The 21037-nt window shown below is 38.1% G+C and overlaps 1 protein-coding gene across 2 annotated transcripts in view; it reads right to left on the bottom strand.

The window, feature by feature from the left end:
* Positions 1-328: 328 nt before the first annotated feature.
* The window catches only part of SEMA3C (semaphorin 3C), a 161921-nt gene continuing 141212 nt past the window's right edge, over positions 329-21037 (bottom strand). For both annotated transcript variants that reach the window (XM_023638817.2, XM_023638818.2), the window contains exons 14-18: positions 19005-19046; positions 15059-15216; positions 9126-9193; positions 6854-6984; positions 329-3199 (exon numbers count right to left, since the gene is read on the bottom strand). In XM_023638817.2, coding sequence (XP_023494585.1) covers positions 2786-3199; positions 6854-6984; positions 9126-9193; positions 15059-15216; positions 19005-19046 — 813 coding nt within the window. In that variant the 3' untranslated portion in view covers positions 329-2785. The remainder of the gene's footprint in view (positions 3200-6853; positions 6985-9125; positions 9194-15058; positions 15217-19004; positions 19047-21037) is intronic.

Genomic DNA, 21037 nt, shown 5'->3' with positions numbered 1-21037 from the left:
GAAGTGAGTGGGTGTACAGTACCTCTTAAAGAGAAAACAAATATGAATTTGCTTGCATATGTATAAAAAGTCATGAAAATACACATAGAAACTGACAACATTAGATGCTTCCGGGGTTAGACTTAGATAAACGAGGGACAGTGATACGAAGAGAGTTTTCCATGCATAGCCTTCTGGAAGTCTGAATTTTGAAATATCTAGATGCATGACTTTTACAAAAATGGATAAATAAAACATAAAAAGAAAAAAAATTATAAGATTCAGTTGATTCTATCACATCAACAAGCAATTGTAAACCTGACATTAAAAAGAAAAGTTAAAGACATCCTTGGAGAATTCAATATGTTTTATTTTGACAGGCAAAGGATTTCCTCAACATCCAATTAAATATGAGTATGCCAAGTACATTGAGTTTGTTTCCTCACACGGAGTGAACATTCACCGTAACAACAGCTTCATCATGCTAAAATGTATTCACAAACCTACACTTTGAAATAAAAAGTGCATTGCTAGGACATTTTATGTATAATACAAAGGGAAAACATATCAAGTCATTGAATTGTCAAACTACCCAAAACAAACCCAACCACCAACATTCAGTATACATTAACGATACTTTTGAGAAAGAACATTTTCTTTGCATTTGGCTCTTACGTTCAAGAAGGAGTTCTATAATTTTAAAAGAAAAGTAATGAAAGTATATACAATTTAACAGTGTTCCAAACAGAAGGTATTAAATAGCACAAATAATATTACGAACTAAACACCTTATTGTCTATCAGTTTGGGTTTACATGAAGCAAGGGGAGCTGTGAAGTTACCTTGTCCTCTGACCCTAACACGTTTCTACTGTCACCTCCGTACATAAAGAGACTGGCCAGCGACACAGAAGAGTACTCGGTTCCACACACACTTCTGTTTCTGCACGTGGAGGAGGAATCAGGAGGTTTACACCCTTTAAGCAGGCAAACAATTTGTACGATAAACTGCTCTGGAGGCCACTTTAGAATCAGACACATTAGGAACGATAGCTTATTTAGTAGCTTTTGTTTTGGATGAACATTATTTATGTTGTGCATTTTACCTGCCTTCTCCATGGAGGCCTCCTCTTACAACATCACAGTCCACAGCCATTTACATAATAAACCATTTTCCTAGACTCTGATCGTGATGACATTCATTTGGACGGTTTTAGCTCTCGAGGCTTTATACTGCAGTTGCACAAAAGGTGACACATCGACCTTGATTACCTTCTTCATGGATTGTTAACTACAGATAAGACTTTTGTACTAGATCTTAATTAGGAATATGATGCAATTTCTGTTTGTACCTGGAAACATGAAAATATCTTTAAAAGTAAAAAATGAAATATCTAAAGTTGTGTCTTTAAAAGAAATATGAGAAAATGAAGAAATCTTTCATATTTATCCCATCCAATTGTTATTTGGAATTAAAAATTCAATATTAAATTATTTTAATAAGATCATCCAAACATACAATTAGAAGATAATTATTTTATTCATCACAAAACTTATTCAGCACAGAACTTACCACATTTGTATTTCTCTACCAGTGAAAATACCGTACCAACATTCTTTTAAAAGAAAGTATGTCTATTTTTGTTAATATTAGAATTTTTCTTTCATTTCTCCACAAAATGAGCACCTCTCCAGCAAACACAAAAGATCATAAAAAAAATGAATTGGTGACTTAAAAAAGAGTATGATATCTGAGGTTGGGAAACCAAAAAAAGGGGAGTTAATCATCAAAATTAATTACTGAAGTCAAAAACTAGTCACATTTTTAAATGAACTTAACAAAATTGCACTTTCTACTTTGTTTTTTCTTTTTTTTTCCATTTTGATGTTTTCACTCCTCATACTCAACTTTGACATTTCAAAAAATTTTTCTTTTTATATCGTTTCATCTGCCCCACAGATTAGAAAATTAGAACAAACACAGTAATCCATTAAACAGCATAAGATTATATTCTCTGAGCCTCGAATAACTTAAGTAACTTCCAAAAAAAGAAAGTGCTTTGTTTGGAAGATGATGACAAAAGAATATAAACTTAAATGCTTCACCAACATAACTCCAATCAAATACGTTTATGGTGAGGGTCAGTCACGCCGTCTTCCTGAGACAAGGGAACAAAGATCAATGGCCGATATCAGCAACTGACAGCCTTTACTGTCTTCGAGAAACCAACCATATATTTCACTGGAAGCTTATAAACTCCTCGTCTTCTCTTCATGAATCGCTCACGTTTCATATGACTTTTAGATGCCCTCTTCCTTGTCTTTTTTCTATGCTACACGTCTTTTGACAGTTACTCTGTCACACGCTTTTATACAACTTTTACCAGGTAAAAGTTGTGATCTTGGCCTTTGCTTTCATACATAAAATCACTGACAATTAGAAATCTAAACCCTTAAAGCAAGGAAGGAAGCTCATAGGGTTATGGCCCTCGTTCAACTAAGGGATGTAAGAATTCTACTTTTACAGCCGCCATATTGATTTTGAAGAAAAAGTAAATAAAGATATAAATAAAATCTGGCTTAAGTTAAATATTTATATGCACCATGGGGACCATGACATGTCTAGTGCTCGTCAATACAGACACGAAAATGCATGCTCACTTCAGTTCTTGTAACACCCACTTCAGGAGTGAGTACCCACCCTTCTCAGGAATTTTCCATGGGGAAAGCACAAGATTCTTTGCTGAAAATTTGATGATTGAAGACAGACCGTTGCTACTGGAAGCATAAGCCCCATGTAAGAAAACATTATGACTCTGGCAACTGATTCCTCCTGTTCCGACTTTTCCGGCTGTTGATGAGAGCCTTTAACTTGCCGTAGTCCCCTCTCATCTTCTGGGATTCTTCTCCCTGTTGATGCTGCTGCCGAGAGTCCTTGCAGTACTGGTTGATCATCTGCATCTCCGAGTGGCTGAAGGCACCCATGATGTCCTTCGGGTGGAAGGGGAGAGCCCTCACTGAGCCGGCCCAGGTCCACGGGGACCACTTGTCTGTCACAACGGCCACCATCTCAGAATCTAAGACTTTCAAGTTGATCTTGGCGACGGTCTGCTTGAAGCTGTTTTCCGTGGCGATGCAGTGATACAGTCCTTGGTCAGAATCCTGAACTGCGCGGATCAGGAGTCCCTGTGACGTGGCAATGATCCGTTCGTTCAGCTTCACCTGAAAGAGAGACACGGAAGTTCAGAGAACCCAGCTCTGTACCTCCTAGAAAGATTTGACCAACACCCACAGGGCATGGCTGACTTCGCACATTTGGCAAAAGCAGTGCGTGCTAACCAGCTTCCATCTTAGTGGGCACAAATTTTTGGTCAGTCCGGTTGCCTTTTTTGCACAGGAGACCTTGTCTCAGGGGCACTGAATCTATTAAAGTCGGGGTGAAGCTATCACCCATACTGCCAAAAACAGCTCAAAGCACACTCTCTTTGGACTGAAGCAGTTTCCCACATACAGGCCCAGAGTTTTGGTTGCTTTTGGAATGTCACAGTCAACATACATAAATGAAACCCCCAGATAATTTAAAATATCTATTTCACCCTAGAGTTCCTGCCTTTTATTGTAACAAAAACACTCACTTATTAGTAAAAACCATGAAGCCACAATTAAAGGGTTGAATTCACCTTTTATCAATGAATAAATGAATATTCTCCTAATAAAAAATTATATAAGCAGAGGCAGAGTTTTGAACATTATCAAGGCTTTTCCCAATTATCCCAAACTAAAGACTAACTGAAAATAAGCTGAGTGTCGTTGTCTCGTGAGTCTTCCAAGTGGTTCCACATTCCATGGAAAGGCGATAAAAAGCTATGAGGTTAATATTTAACCAATTTACAGGCTACTCCTGGAAAACTGTCTTTTGGTGGACATCAGCAAAGTGCTTGAAATCCATCTTCCCTACAGTTCCAGCTCTAGCATTGTCAACAAACAGATAAAAACCCAAGTGGTAAGAAGTTCTCTGACATGTATACCCTGGAATGCTCTTTCACTAGAGAAAGGGAAGAAATTTGATCCAAATCAAAATAAAGGAATGCAAGTGAAATGTTTTCCTAAACAGTAAATTTCTATGTAAACACATATTTTATTGTTAATGAAATCTAAATCAAAGGTAGGTTGTTTTAGATAAAAAGTAACCCACACATGAAAGCACAAAAAGGCAACGTATAGTATTGAAATACAGACAACAGAGCAGAACCAGAAAAGAGAGATGAGGAGGAAGGAAGGACTGAAACATATAAAGTTTTGATGTTAATTCAATTTTCAAATTAAATTTAAATGTGCCTCGTTTAAATAATTAAAATGGCTTAAATGTGCCTCAGAAATAGGTTAAACAATGTAAGAATACATTCAGAAATGAAAGAAAAGAAAGCTCTTTCCTGTTTGTGCAAAAGCGGGAAAAACTTTGGAGGCCAATTTGATAAGATCCAAAAAAAATGTATGTAATACTTGGTGCAGTAATTTCATTTCCAGGAATTCATATAGAAGATGAACTCTCACAAGTATGCAGATATTTGTTTACATGATGTTTTTCATAGGAAGAAAAACAAGAAATGACCTAACCAGCTTTAAAAGTTTAAGGTACGTTCATACAACAGAGTACTAGGCAGCCAAAAAAAATGAGGTCGCTCCATAGGCACTGATATTGAAACGGGTGTATATGTCTGTGTGTGTCAGAGGGAGAGAGAGAGAGAACTGGGAAAATTATGGAGAATATTTGGAGTATTTGGAGGGATAAATAATGATTGAATATATAATTCTTGGTAGTTTTATACTCTGGGAAGTGGGACAAAGTATTGAAATGGAGGTGGAATTTAGTTTTTACCTTACGCTATTCAGTATCAATTATTTGAATTTTTATCCACACGGTTTTACCACTGTCTTATTTAAAAAAAAAAAAAATGTTCAACATTTACCTGTCATTAATATAAGAAATAAGTGTATGTTTGCCTAAACTACTAAGGAAGAATTAATATAAATTTAACAAAATATTAATAGTTTATTCAACTAAATTAAGAATGAGTGAAATTGTGCTCTTCTTAAATTCTGGACATAATAGATTTTCTAATTATATTAAAGTTAACTTTTTCATAATCTTAAATTAAGCAGTCTTATGTTTTTGAGATTGGAAGAAAAACCAAGATAGTAATATTTGGTCTCCACATTCTTGAGCATTCTGAAATAAATGAGAATAACCACAAAAGAGGTGAAATTTATAACATATTCCATTTTTAATTTCATTTATTGATTTCTGTGGCATGGATTTGGCCTGTATATATTAATTTAATTTTAAATAATAGAAATTATATTCACTTCTTGTATATTATTCTATTGAAATTTCTACTGAGTAAGAGAAAAACATTTTATCCATGTTAGGTAATCCCTGTTTGAGTTTTAGATTTCCAGTGCACATGTACACATGCAGACTTTCTCAGAAGGGTGGTTCTTGTCCATATGTCACGCTCTAGCCTGAGAACTCCATTTCTGTATGATAACCATCATCACACACTATTCCTACCCTGGGTTACTTTGCGAGGCAATTATTATTATAATCCAGATCCATGCAAAAGAATTTAAAATTAACTAGACTGTAAAAATTTGATGGCAGACTTTGTAGCAAAGAAAACACATCTCAAGCAATAATTTTTTATGAATGAAAATTTTCTTAATTATTTTTTTAGGATCATAGAATTCCGGGGCAGGAAGGGGCCCTGAAGTCCATCGAGCTCATCTTTCCTCTGGATAGTTAAATCTCTTCTTATGCAAGTGGGTCATCGGCCCGTGGCTTAATATTCAGAGACGGGACACACAATTTCCTAAACAGCTGATAAAAGCTTTGGAGAGACAGGTCTGAGAGTTGGAAAGTGTTTTCTCATACGGAGCCAACATCTATTTCAGTAACGCTGATACAGTGTCTGTGTTCTATAGCATGGGATCCTGTCCATTCTCCAGCCCTAATTAACTTAGGAGGTAGTCCCCAGACTGCCCGTTCTTGCACACACACGCACAGGGCTCCACTGCCCCTTGGCTCCATCAGACTTCATGATCTACGGCGGCCAGCATCACGTCTCAGGCTGCTCCAAGGCTTTATACGGCCACATACATTTTTCTTCCTCCTCTTCTCATTTGTCAGGACAACGTGACATCACTATTATGGAATTCGTTACTTATAATATTTCACCCTATGCCATTTTACAGTTTCCCTTTTAAAACAGCTCTTTCCAATCAGTGAAAGGTTAATGTAAGTGTCCTTTTATTTGAAAACCTAGCTTTCTTTCCGTATCATTAAAAAAAAGGCAATGGCCCCATAAACAATGATTCCATATATTACCTAACCAAAACCCAAGAGTTATGAATAATAAAAGCGATAGAAACAGATGACCACACAGCAGAAAAATGCTCTTTACTAGAAAGATCACTGTTCAGCGTAATTTCTTGCTGAGGAAAATGGAACATTGTTTAAAGCCTCTTTTATCTCGTGAGCCACACAAAGGTGCTGCTGTGTGAGAACCTGGCTTGGGGAGCCGCACACATCTTGTTTCTCTTACAAGTGCTTCCTCACGTCAATACCCCGTCTGAGCGCCCGGGCTCTTGTTTCAATCACCGTGTTCCAGAGGTGAGCGAGCAGACAGGGTTTCTAGCTAATCCATCAGCTCTACGGACAAAGGATTTAAAGAAGGTGGCACTTGTCACCCCAAAGACCTGAAAGGATGCTCATCTGCCTTCCCTTTTTCGTTTGATCTGAGCCTCACTGAGGCTGGTGATTTAGGGCCCTTTCTGAAGCCCTAATGGATTGCCGCTGGGCTGGGCTGCGTCACTTACCTCTTTCCTCCTGTCTTTGTCTTTCTGTAGCAACCACTTGATAGATGCCTGCGGGGACTTGGGGGCACACTCAAGGAAAGTGGTGTTATTTTTTACTCCATACTGAACGATTTCAGCTGCATTTCTATAGGCTGAAAAGCAAAAATAAAAGGAGAGAGCAAACAACCAAATTTAGAGCAGATTCTCCTAGATGAATGTTTATTTCTCTATAAAATTGAGACCAACTGTGGCAACTCCCAGAAGGCGGTCTTAATTATTCAACCGACTATTATACATTGTTGACCTGTTGTGTTTAATCTGCAGGGAAGGAGAGAAAGACATAAGGGAATCAACGTTTATTCAAGAATTGCTCTACACCAAGGAACGCACTTAATGTCACTTTGAACATTTAATTATCACAACGTCCTTGTGAATTAGGTTTTTGCAGCTTTTCATAGTCGCGGAAACTGAGGTTGTGAGTTATAAGGAAACATATCCCAGTTAAGGAGTAACTGCCCAGCAGTATCAAAGCGAGGTTCTTCCCACTCCTAAACTCCATACTCAACGTGGTAGAGATGAAATTCACAAGTGTCGGGAAAAGGCAGGAAGCAAGGTGTGGCTGCCGTGGGAAGCAGTGGGTGAGGACACAGTCACTGCAATCAGAGGAACCTGGGGTGAAATCCTGACTTCAATTCTGGCTGTGCAACTTTCGACAAGTTACTTCATCTCTCTGTGTCTCAGTTTTACTTGGCTATAAAACATAGATTATAATATTTTCATACAAGTTCTTTACTGAAATTCTTAAATTAAGATGAGCATTTAGTGTAATCACGGAGCAGTTTAGACACGGACAGAATCCTCATAAAGCAGGAAGAGTGACAGACTCTCCTTTAGTAGTTTCTTGAGCATTAAGTGAGAGAATCCATTAAAAAAGCACTGAGCTCAGGTTCTGACACAAAATCAACCTCGATGTCTGTTCATCACCATCTCCACTGCCAATACTCCCACCACCGTGAGTACTACTACCGGCAATGGGAACCGACACACAGATTTATGAAATATTCAGCAAACTGAGAAATGGTAACCTGGATTTATTCCCTCAATTAGATGTATGGAACAGTTAAGCAAAATCTGTCTCAATTTTCTCCTTGTAGGCAGCACCGTTCGGAACAAGAATGTCATTCTTCACCAAAGAAAAGCCAGACTCAAGACGGTCAGCATTCGGAGTCTCAGCGTTAACGGCCAGCACAGAACACCTGCCGCTCCTGTGAGCCAGGAGGAAGGTGACCCTGGAGATGCTTCTGTTTGGGGTGAGGTGTGTGTGTGGGGGAACTAGTGGGAAAGTAGACGACATGATATCTCCACGTCAGGATGTGAAGAAATGGATTAGGTTAGTCGTAAGACAAGGCAGGATGGTCAAAGGTGTGTGGAACGGTTATGAATTGTAAAACCAAGCCCTGTGGTCACTCAGGCACAGAGCAGGATCCTTCACAAGAGCCAAAAGGTGGAGGCAACCCAGCGTCCAGCGATGAATGAGTGGGTGAGCAAAATGCGATACACACATTCAACGGAATAGTTTTCCACCTTCAACAGAAAAGAAATCCTGACACATGTTCAACGTGAATGAGCCCTGGAGAAGACGTTATGCTGAATGAACGCAGCCAGTTACAAAGGAGCGAACATTGTACGATCCCACTTATACGAGGTCCCGAGAGTCGTCACATTCACAGAGACAGAAAGTAGAAGGGGGTCACCAGGGGCTGGGGGTGGGACTGGGGGAGTTAGTGTCTAAAGGGTATGGAGTTTCATTTTAGGAAGTTAAGTTCTGGAGATGGACGGTTGTGCTGGTTGCACAACAACATGAATGTACTTAATGCCACTGAACTGTTCATTTAAAAATGGCTAAAATGGTAAATTTTATGTGCCTTTACCACAATAAAAAAACAAGGCACTATTCTATTTGTTCTTCAGTGGTAAATTTTACAAAAAGCAAAATTTTTTTCTTCAGAAAGAAAATAATAGCTAAGAAAATCTGTAATTACCCATCTACCTTTGTTGAAGACCTACCGACTAACATACCCCAAATTTTTGTGTTCCTGGACATTTTTTCTTTTTTTAGTATACCTACAAATAACAGTTAATTTTTAATTTCCATCTGTGAATACCAAGGATTCTCATAGTGAATCAATCTTTCAAATGAAAAACTTAAATTTTTACAAGGTTTCCCTTACTGAAATGTGATAGGGGGTATTGTTACTCTTTACCAAGTTTGAGCATTGTTCACTTTTAATACCTTTTAGATTAAATCCTCTGCATTGAGTCAGTGGATTTCCATGTCTCACGTCTTGTCTTCGGCTCCTCCTGTGAGTAGAGAAATATGTAAAAGTGACTTAGAATTAACACTGCCAATTACACCACATTTAAAGGGTTGCATTTGTAATTTCACAATCTTTGGATTGCCTAAGGTTTCACAAAGAAAGTGGTCTGATTATCTGATGCAACTTTCTGTTTCAGCACCTCAATGATAGGGCGGGCACTCAACCCAGTTTCAGTCTGAATTAATTCAGTCTCTCCCCATCTCCTGCTCGTGATAGAATGGTTATGAAACTCCTATTATGTGCATTTCCTGGGTAAATGCTAGATTCCAAATTAATGGTGTCCATTTTTAGTTTAGTGACATTCATCCACAATTTTCTAAGATGCTACCCTCCAAAGTATGAACTCATCAGCATCTTTCTTCTTATAATTCTTTTCTTAAATAAACACACTTTTCTTACAAAAGTCAACACAGTCTAACACTTCCCAGATATGTTAAAAGTTTTCTGAAATAAGGATTACAGAGATAGAGCATGGACATTTAATATAAAATTAAGCAAAATTGTTCATTTACTAGAATGAGCATTTTCCTTCAGCCTTTCATTTTGAAAAATGTCAAGTCTACAGCAAAATGGATATAATAAGTACAATGAACACTGGCGTACTTAGATTCATAAATTGTTATATTTTGCCATATTTAATTTTTCTCTTTTGCAAGTATGTTGTGTCTGTACTATCTATGCACATATATGAAAATCTTTAGAAAACAACTTGCAGATATTATAATATGTCACCTTTAGTACGTATCTTCTAAGAATAAGTAATTTTCCTACATACAGCAATATCATTATCATCCTAAAGATATTAATATTTATTCAATAATATCATATAATACACATTTTATATTAAAATTTCCCTAATTCGCCCCATAGAATTTCTCTTATGGATTTTTTAAAGTTTACTCAGGATCCAATCAAGGTCCACTCATGGCATTTAGTTGTTACATATCACCAGCTTAAACATTTCAAAAATTTAGTTATATTCTTTGTAAGTTGGCTATTACTAAGTAAATGCTTTAAATTATCTGAGTACTAATTATTTAATTTCCTGAGTCTTAGATTCAATATATCTAAGTTAGTTCCAATTGTATTACATAGTGAAACAAATTACAATAGAGCAGTTTTAATTCTCTTAGCAATGAACTGTGGATATGAACATTGCTATAAGGAAGAAGGAAAGGAACTCTTTTTAAATATCGGGAATACAGGGGTAAGTTGACTGTTTACTATCAGTGCTGAAAAGCATATATGAATGAGAATATCACTCAGTTGGGTTAGTTTTAAGTCTCAATATTTTTACCCTTAAAGATAAATTAAACTATTCAGTACAAACAGAAATATTAAAATCACACAGGGATTTTCAACCTTAGAAAAGCAAAACTAATCTCAGTCATTAATAATGAAAATAATTCATTTTAAAGTTATAGCAAACACTTAATAGTTTATGTACTCAATGGATCACATACATCTATTCATGCAAATACACGTATAAAATTTTGCGTCATTTAAGTATTGTTTTTCCAGAAAAGTCACATGATCCTTATTCAATTACACATTTCTATACAACCACACACACCCCAACTAGTGGCAATCACTCTTGTCCCAGGAAACACAAGTAACACTGCACGCTTGAACAGCTCCCATGTCAGCTTTCTGCTGCAGCGCACTTGCTGAATTTTGAAGTCACGGCATTATTTACTACCAGCCAACTTAGGAGTGTCTGTTATCTGAGCACCACGCGAGAATTCTGTGGCGGGGCTGGTCATTTTCAGCCATGTAGACGAGCAATATCACCACCATGGTAAAATTTACTGTCCTGAGATCAGGACGATGCTACAGTTTACTCATGTACACGAACCCTCGGGCTGGGCAATCTGAATTTACACTAGAACAAAACTTCCAGATGTTCAAATACAGAAAAGCATCATTATGGCCCGGCTGAAATGAGGAGGTCAGCACGGAGCCATCTGAGCCTTTCCTGGGCGCAGGTTCCCTTTAAGGCATTCATATGGCATCGCGAAAGCGTGCTGGTAGGCAGAGTAATGTTATAGCACATGCAGGGTTTGGAGTTTGGCTCAAGTTGCCAATGTTCCCTCCGTTACAGTCTATTCCTTGGGATAAACAATGAAATCATTTTCTTCATGTATAGAAAATAGATCATTACTTGAAGATTGAACTGATTATCGTGTCTTAAAATAAAGCTTTTAACCACGTCTGAATCTAGAATAAATAACATTTGCGACTAAATTGCAATATTTGATACAAGTGCAGAAATATTTAAGATACTTGAGGGTGAAGAGGAAAAAAATGCTTATGTTGTTTACTATGAACAAACTTCCTTAAAAAAAGAGAAACTACTGAGCCAAAGATATTTAATGACTTTATCATGTCAAAGTATGGACTCCATTGATTTCCAAATGTAAATGTACTTCCATGTGTCCACACGAATGACACATTTTTGTTTTTCATTCCTATGAATTCTTCTAAGTGATCTTGGTATCTCAGCTAAATAGACAGGGCAATTGGAATAAATCTAGATAAGTTAACACTATAAAGAAAATGAATGTGGGAAATACCCCAAATGATCATTTTCATCATGACTATTTAATCTCTAAAGAAAATAAATGCTACTATGAGAATCTGGAAAAGAGTTACTTCATTCAGCAAATGTGTTTTTCATTCACTCTGAGTTTAACTAAGTTTGGAAATAATTTGGAGAATTCAAATAGTATAGATATTTTGAATGGAAATTCCACTATGCCAGCCAAAGACGGGCATGGGTAGGCCAAGGCATACCTTATATATGTATTATTCAATTACATATTTCTATACAACTACACACACACAAACTAGTGGAAATCACTCTTGTACCAGGATATATATATATATATATTTTATATGTAATATATATATATGTATATATTACATTTTTTGGCTCCTTGCCATGGAATTAAGACACTGCTAGAGATGATCAAAACAGCTCTTTGAATGGTCACGACTTTCTTTCTCACCCGTGATACATGGTTCATCCCAGGCACGACCTTGTAACACTAAAGAGTCGCATGGTAGTTTCAGCTCTTTGTTTGTTACAAGGACACGATTAAGATCACGATGAGTGCCATGAGGAGGACAACGTGGCATCTACATTTACGTACATGTCTTAGAAAGGATAACCAGGATTGTAACAGGTGGGAGACGACGAGAACAGATGAATCAACTCATAGTTCAGCAGAAACTTCTAAAACATAAAAAATCTCCAATCGGCAATGAGAGTCTATGTATAACACTGAATTTTACTTGAGAAATCATCTTTGTTTGCTAAATAAGAATGCTTGGTGGGCAAAGCCAAGGTCTGCAGGTTCTGCAGAGAAGGAGCGCTCTCCAACGCTTCACACGTGGAAGAGGGGGGAGCCTATGGGAGGACGCTAAGATTCACTTGGCGGCCCCTTCGGCTCTAAGTCTGCTCGGTAGACTGAAGATCGTATTCCTGGTGTTAGTGATGCCAATGTTTAGAGCTGCTCACTACAAAAGAAGCATTGCCTTACAAAAAGTTATGGCAATAAGTTTTAAATATCACCACAAAAATAACTGGGAGTACCAAGCAAAACTGATAGAAAATATCAACAGTGGCCACAAACATCATTTTTTGAAATTTGAGATTAAATTTGCTTCCCTCACACTGTGTGTCCAGGCTCCGACCTCCAGCCCAGTGCAAAGAGAGAAGATCTCAGGGTAATGAGGTCGGGAAATCCTATGTAGAAATCGAAGGAGGCCATAGGCCTCGTGACTAAACCTTTAAATGACGTGGAGGAACACAGGGTGTTTGAAGACAAATACTAACAACTCTGACTTTAAAGAGTGGGAGTTCTCTTCATATCTCACGCCCTTGAAAACAGAAGACTCGAATTACCCAGCCCAGGCCATGGCCCTCCGCTCCAGATTCGTGTTTCTAACCGCCCACTCAACACCCCCTCGTGAATCCCTCACAGGCATCCTTAACTCAACATCATCCTCTCCCACAAACCTGCTCCTTCCACAGTCCTCCCTTTCTCAGGAAATGACATCTACGTATTTCCTAACGTTCGTTTCTAAGAATTCATTTCATTTGTGAGTCCTTTATTTTTCTAACATTCCACATCCAGCCCACGGGCAGATTCTAGGAGCTCTATCCAGATTCAGACACTTGTCCACCCACCTCTATCACCCCTGATGTCTCTATCACACGCCATGGTGTCTCTCCTGGGTCATCACAGCCTCCCCCTGTCTTGATGCTTCTGCCTCCTCTCCTTGGTCCTCTTCCTACCCCAGGGCTGTGATGCCAGCCAACTCAACCAGAGTGATCTTTTTAAACCAAAAGTCAAACAGTATCACTCACATGCTCAGAAACCCTCCGTGGTTTTCCATTTCACTCTAAATAAAGCCTTCAATGACTTACTGAGTCCCACACCCTCTGGCATTCTGACCTCGCCTCTTTCTGTCCCTTCTCTCATTCCAGGATGGCTCCGTGAGCTCTGGTGTTGTTTCCTGAGCAATCCTGGCACATTCCACCCTGCAGGATTTCTGGTCCCTCTCCCTGGAATGCTGTTTCCCAAATAATGCCTCGGTGCCACTCCTTATCACATTCAAGGCCTTGTTCAAATATCACACCCTCCGTAAGGCCTTCCCTGACCACTCACTTAACGTTGCAACCCCCTGCTTTCCATGTGCCCTCTCTCCCTTCTTTGACCTTATAAAATTCACAGACTTTACTATTATTTGATATGCTAGAGGGTTTCCTTATTTCTTTGTTATTCTCTGTCTTCCTCCTCTATAATTTATTATCCCTCGAGGCAGGGATTTTTGTCTTTTTGTTGTTGCCTTCCCTGTTAACACTGCCCGGCAAATAATCGTCCCATGACACGTAATTCTCGAACTAATAGATAAAAGGGTCAGAATAATCTTGACATGCAGAAGTGCTAGGGTTGTTTTAATCCATCAAGTTTTTGAAAGGCCCATATCTATAACACAGAATAGAAGAGCTGTAAGACACTATCACCCCAATGGTCTTACTTGAACCATCCTTGGTGCTCACGGCTGGTCCTATTTGTTCCCTCCTGCTGACCCTAACTTTTACAGGTTTTGGCCCTGCCACCCATCATGACCCGTATCACGATATGATAATACCCATGACCTTGTCTGACCCTGAGTTCTGCATATTCTTTGTTCTACAATCAATTTCCCTACTGGTGGTCCCTTCCACCTTGGCACAAGTTGGTTCAGAGTTTCCTGCCTGGGTCTTTGTGGGATATAAAGCACTCTGCCTCCGACTGTCTTCTCTCTTAATCTAACCAGCAATCATGCACTCCCCATTCTAAAGGGTCAAGCATGGGCACCAAGGTTTTGAAAGCAACGCAGGGTACCCATCCTGGACCAATGTTCCTGTTGCCTGAATGAGGACAAGCATTTGATTACAGAAGAATTAAGCATCATAGGGAAACCCTAGGAAGGTGAGATTCAAAGATATACCGAGGCATACAAAACAAAAAAGATAAATATTAGCTAATGTGAAAAAAAAGTTAAATGCTGCTTGAAATACTTGTCTGGTCGTGGGTGGGAACTGTGTTGAACAGGATCTTTAAACAGAGAAAGGAACTTGTCCAGTCTACAGTGTTCTGACTCACACGTGAGCGTCTCAAGTTATAAGCATGGCCCTTGTATTCACTCAAAGACCACATGTGGTGCTAAACATGGCAAGCACCTCTAGTGCCACTTGTAAAGACCCCCACAACAGAACCGACTCCAACGCTGGGGGGCACTGCTCCATTGTCTGGTGACATCAATTTTCATTGGCAGCCGAATGTTGAGTACTCACCGCTTCCCAGTTGGGTAGAACCGGGAGCAAGCGTGGCCATCCCAGGCGCAGTACGGGTCCCTGGCCAGGCAGCAGTCCGCACAGGCTGTGCCATAGATGTCGCAGCGATGCAGCGACACTTGGGAGACCCCTTCATTGGAGCTCACGTACAACTGTTGCTGTTAGAGGAACCACGATGATTTATTTCAGATGTGGGAGTGAAAAGAAGACTTTTAGCAGGAACACATTATAATATATCCCATAAACCCTTGGATTCGTTTTGAAATAGACTAAAAACGAGACACAAAGTACAGAGGGTATAAAGCCAAAATAAATAGAATTTTTCTACGTTAATATGCCTATAACATTACCACTTTCCTGTTTAAGAAAAAAAGCTCAGAGCACCCTGTAGAATGGTAATGTGCTTTAGACACTGGGATTCATTGTTCTCTCAGATTTGAGCTAATATATTACAGATTTAAATTATGATGTTTTCTTTTTTCTTTGAATGCTGTCTCCTAGCAAAGCACAAGGCAGCTTTATTATTCTTCAAGTCTGGCAACCCATCACCTTGTAAATTTGAAAAAGTCAAGACTAAAATAAAGGGCATTTTTAAGTTTAGGGAAAAAAACGTAGATAGTAAATGCTAGATAAAATTTAAGATAAAGATCTTTTTCACATGCCTTTGAAAGCGACATATTGTTCATTAAGGCAATTTAAATTTTTAAATTACTTAGAAGAATATCAGTATTTATATTTAGACACAGCTTAAAATCCCTGTATGATCCAGCAATCAGCCTAACTAGGCCTCAAAGATTTCATCCTCCTTCATTTGTAGGGTGTCAAACCTTCCTACATTACTGCTCCAATTCCTCCAGCTGTGCACAAAACCGTTCTAGGAGTAGAAGGGAGAAGTGTCTAATTGACACTCTTTATTTTACAAAGCTCGGATATTATAGGATTCAAGCTAGCATAGAATCTCTGAGCTAGAACTTGAATACATACACGTGCCTGCATGCGCACACACGCATGTATGTGTTCATCTATATGTGGCCACATGCATGTAACATATATGTGACGTGTATGCAACAATGTATGCATGTACATACACTTTAAAATTTAAATCGATGGGGGCGCCATTGGTCCACCAGGCTCTGGAGGCCGAGTTCTGGGATTCCAATCTCAGCTCAACCACAAATTTGCTGTGTAACTTTTTTGAATCTCAGTTTCCTCTTTGGTAAAATTGGAATAACATAACACCTGCCCTATCGAGTTTTTATAAGATGTAAATGTACAGGCCAACTTCACAGTAAATGCTTAGAACAGTTTCTGGCTCCTAAGTGCTCAATGAATGTTAAATAACAGGAGTAGTAAACTATCAATCCACAAACTATCAATTTATAAATGTTCAATTCTAGTTAATCATTTGAATCACATCTCACTCTACTATGTCTAACGTAAAATATTTATTTTATTCAGATCAATTAATTTTTCAGAAATCGGGCTGAAAGTGATTTATCCTCAGTTGAAACATTGAAACTATAAGAAAACAACTGCCTGTTTTGATGATATTACTTTCTCTAGGAACATTTGAAATAAGTGTTTATCAAGTACATTAATAAATAATATAGTGACTGTATCAGCTTCATTAAAATATTTTAACAAAATTGGCTTATTTGAGGAAAGGATACAGGTAGTTTCATTCTGGAAATTATCTTTTTTATTAATCCAACTATTTCCTGCATTATGGAATGCAAGAATGAATTAGAGAATAAAGGAGCATGAAATGGACAATAAAACAGTGTATGGACTAGGGAGGGTACTGAACTCACAGTATTTCAATATAGATAAAATACCATCGGCAATTTGTGGTTCTATCACACTGGAAAAATAATGCAGGAGGCAGTTGTGTAAATGAATTTCCAAAGGAATGAAATAATTAGCCTTCCCTGAATCTAACTGGTTTAATGAAACATTTTTAACTATCTACAATACAAAACGCTGACGACAGACTTTATACTGTTTTGCCTCTGTGTGTGTGTGTGTGTGTGTGTTGTATATTGCAATTTCATGGAATGAACTGTGGACTCCAAGTTCACAAGTTGAATTACAAGGTGAGACTTGTAATTGGATCCTGGACGCTCTGCCACACAAATGGTCCTGTGTCCATGTTGAATTTTCTCTGATACTTTCTTTTTCCATTAAACTACTATCAACAAGGGGCTTCCCTGCTGACTTCAAAGACGATGCTGACTTGGGATCAGCTCCCTAGGACACTGGGGAAAATGACAAACGGCTTCTTGTTACTTTGGAAAGTGTTTGCCATGCACCGCACAAACATTTTTACAGATGAGACCTTTAGTGCCATTGTACCCTATTTATTTTTCTTCAAAAAATTTAGTCAAGGGAAAAGAGCAGAAGGCTAACCATGGAATACTTCTTTGTCTGTAACAGACCAGAGATGGTAAAGAACACTGAAGTTATGTCATCAGTTGTGTTAACACATAAAACTTTGATGCCATATTCCAAGAAAAACAAGTCTTAGGCTGTTGCAAACAGCAGTTACCAAAGACCTGCTTTCTTTTAGACAATTTGTATAAATTAAACCATTTGTGAGAAAAGCATCACCTTGCAAAGGCGGAAACTTAGGTCAGTGAAGTTAAATGATTTGTTCATAATTTATGGTCAGGCTGGGAGTCAGATGCGTGTCAGGCCCACTCGGAAGTCTGTGCCATTTTTGACTGTACACACTGCCCCTCAGAACTCCTGATTCAGAGATAACACCTTTGGGGGCTGGAGAGGTGCATGCTTTGCACATGTGGAGATTAGAATCGGGCTTTCCCTTTCCCTGATCATGTGTATACATGGCCCCTGACTTACGACGTTTTGACTCACAACTTTTCGACCTTACAATGGTGCGAAAGCATATGCATTCAGTAGAAACCGTACTTCAAATTTTGAATGTTGACCTTTTCCCCACTAACAATAATCTGTACGATCCTCTGTCACAACACTGGGCAGGGGCAGCTCCCAGTCAGCCACAGGATCAGGAGGGCAAACCACTCATGCACTTATACACATTCTGGACCCACATAACCACTCTGTTTTTCACTTCCAGCACAGTATTCAATAAATTACATGAGATACTCAACACTCTACTATGAAATAGGCTTTGTGTTAGATGATTTTGCCCAACTGTAGGCTAAAGTGAGTGTTCTGAGCACATTTAAGGCAGGCTGGCTAAGCTAGGATGTTCGGCTGAGTGGTGTATTAAATGCATTTTCAAAGTACCATATTCACAACTTAGGATGGGCGTATCACGACGTAACCCTGCCATTAGTCGAGGAGGATCTGTACTGCATATGCAGATGCAAATTAGAAGATTAAATATTTCTGATAATCATAGTCAAAACGTTTCTTCCCTAAATCCTGAACACTGACATGGCTTAGATTTGAGACATTTGGAATTTTTAATGACAGGCATAAACTCTAATAAGTAGCACTTCCTTAGAAAGAAGCCTAGAAGAATGCATTGCACTTTTCAAACATGTGACAGCAGCAGAAACTCAAAAGACGATTGACTGCTCGTTCCAAGCCCCTGAGAATGTCTGCAACGGGATAGCAGCCCGAATATTATGCTCAATTCTTCCTTCAGAAAGATTACTTTTATTTTCATTGGCTTCATGCACCATAATATTTGAGAATATAGAATCTACAAAATGTTAGAATATCTTGCTGCATATATGTTCTGCTCTGAAGGACTTTTATGCAAAAATAAACCTATTTTGTCTTCCACTAAAAGCTAGTAAATTCTACATCAAAATTAAAGATGATTTTGTGGTATACTTTAAACTGTATTAACTATTTTGCTAATACTAAAATTAATGTTCTAGTAATTACAAAATATATTTTTTCATAATAGTAAATTTTTTACCTGTAAATAAAATAAAAATGGGGTCATTTTTACCTTTTTGGATGAAATTTTCATTGTTGTTATGGGAGAACGATTCTGAAAAATTAGAAAAACATTATGTTAGTTGCTCAAATAATCCTTCAAAAAGATTTTGCATTCAAAAGTTTTTCACCATTCATTTAAAATTCGAGAAATCATCATTTCTCTTTATACGCACATATACATTTAAAGTTTAGCAACACCTGTCTATAAAGTACATTTCTGCTGTGGGAAGCAAGGATGGATTCATTACACAAATATATGCCTAAACTACACAAAGGAGTAGGGATAACACATCTATCAAGATAGTTAGAAAAAGATGAAAATTTGAGAGAATTGAAAACGTGTATGTAGGGGCTGGCCGGGTAGTGCAGTGATTAAGTTCACATGTTTTGCTTCTGTGGCCCAGGGTTCGAAGTGTGGACATGGCACTGCTTGTCAAACCACGCTGTGGTAGGCATCCCACATATAAAGTAGAGGAAGATGGGCACGGATGTTAGCTCAGGGCCAGTCTTCCTCAGCAAAAAGAGGAGGATTGGCAGCAGGTAGCTCAGGGCTAATCTTCCTCAAAAAAAAAGAAAACGTATATGTTCGAACATTGAACCCAATGAATAACTCAGGATTGATTCTGATTCTTGGGTGGGGCTGTGGAGTGGTACCCCATCTTATTCCTCCACAACACGAGGGCTCTGCATACGACACTATTGTTCACCTGCCAAATGTTGCTTTGGAAAAATATATTAGCCTGAACCACACTTATTAATGCTCTTTCTTGCAAACAAAGAGATACTGTTAGAAAAGACCCTCTTTTGATAAATGTGAATTAGTGAAAGAATTTTTTGAAATAGTAATCCTTTTTGAAAGTCACTTTATTCACGAGTTTAATTCTTAAATATTATTAGTTCCTTTTAAAGATTGAAAACTGCACTTGTGATAACCTGATGATGATCTGTGAAGTTTTATTTAAGTGGAGCAAGCTCTCAAAATCAACTATATCCACAATTATTTTGCTCTCCAGAGTTGTGAGCTCTTACAAAACTTAAAAGAGAAAATGGTGATATTTCTACCACTCAATTGCAACAAGCTTTGACCATCGTTGAGAAATACACACAAACAAAAAAGTACTGCAACTTATATCCACCTGGGCAACTAGTAACAGTTGTACCTCCCATTCAAGTTAAGATTTGGGAAGCTGGACATATTTTCAGAAAATATTCTGAACAGGGGATTAAAAGAAGAGATTATGGTTCTGCACTTTACGGGAACAAAGAGCCTGGTTTTTAAAAGTTTCGTTGAGTTTTCTGCAGTCCATCAGTGTGACACTTAGCTAAGGAATCTTTTCAATTTAAACACATTACTTCCTCATGTGCCCATCGCTGTATATCACACACACCCCATTATTTTCACCTCACTTCAGAAAATGTGACACAAACACCGTGAGGAAGACAGCAACTGAATTTGGCAACTGTGTCTCTGGACATCAGTCACTGGCACATGCATCTCTAAGAAAGCTGGAACTTTGTTAGTCTCCCTCTGGGGTTGACGTCCCCACATGCATTTTGACTGACTCTATTTCTCCACTGAGAGTTTATTCTTCATGATGATAACACCCGCAGAACTCATACAACAGACCATAAGTAGTCAGCACCTGATCAGAATAACTCACATTTCTTTAAGACCTTCCTATAACATATGCTTGGGTTTGTGTCAAACTCACTCAATTAACATTTCCTGATTATCAAAAAAAGATATTTCAGAATTATAAATGAAGTGCTGCAACATGGCATTTTTGCTATCTTTAAGAAAACTCCAGAATAAGGTACTTTATATCATTTTGGCAGTCAAGTTCTCCCTATTGAATTGAAGGAAAAAAAATATTTTATATACAATGTGATTTGGGTTACTCTAGTGAAACAATGAACTTTTTTTTTTACAAAGCAAGGCATAAAAAAGGCACTTCAATGCACGTAGTTAAGTTTCTTTTTTCTTTTTAATGTTCTTTTTTCTAACATCTGTGCCCATCTTCCTCTATTTTGTATGTGGGTTGC

Source organism: Equus caballus, chromosome 4, assembly GCF_041296265.1.
Source record: "Equus caballus isolate H_3958 breed thoroughbred chromosome 4, TB-T2T, whole genome shotgun sequence".
Classification (NCBI taxonomy): Eukaryota; Metazoa; Chordata; class Mammalia; order Perissodactyla; family Equidae; genus Equus; species Equus caballus.
This window is presented reverse-complemented; position numbering and strand designations above follow the sequence as displayed.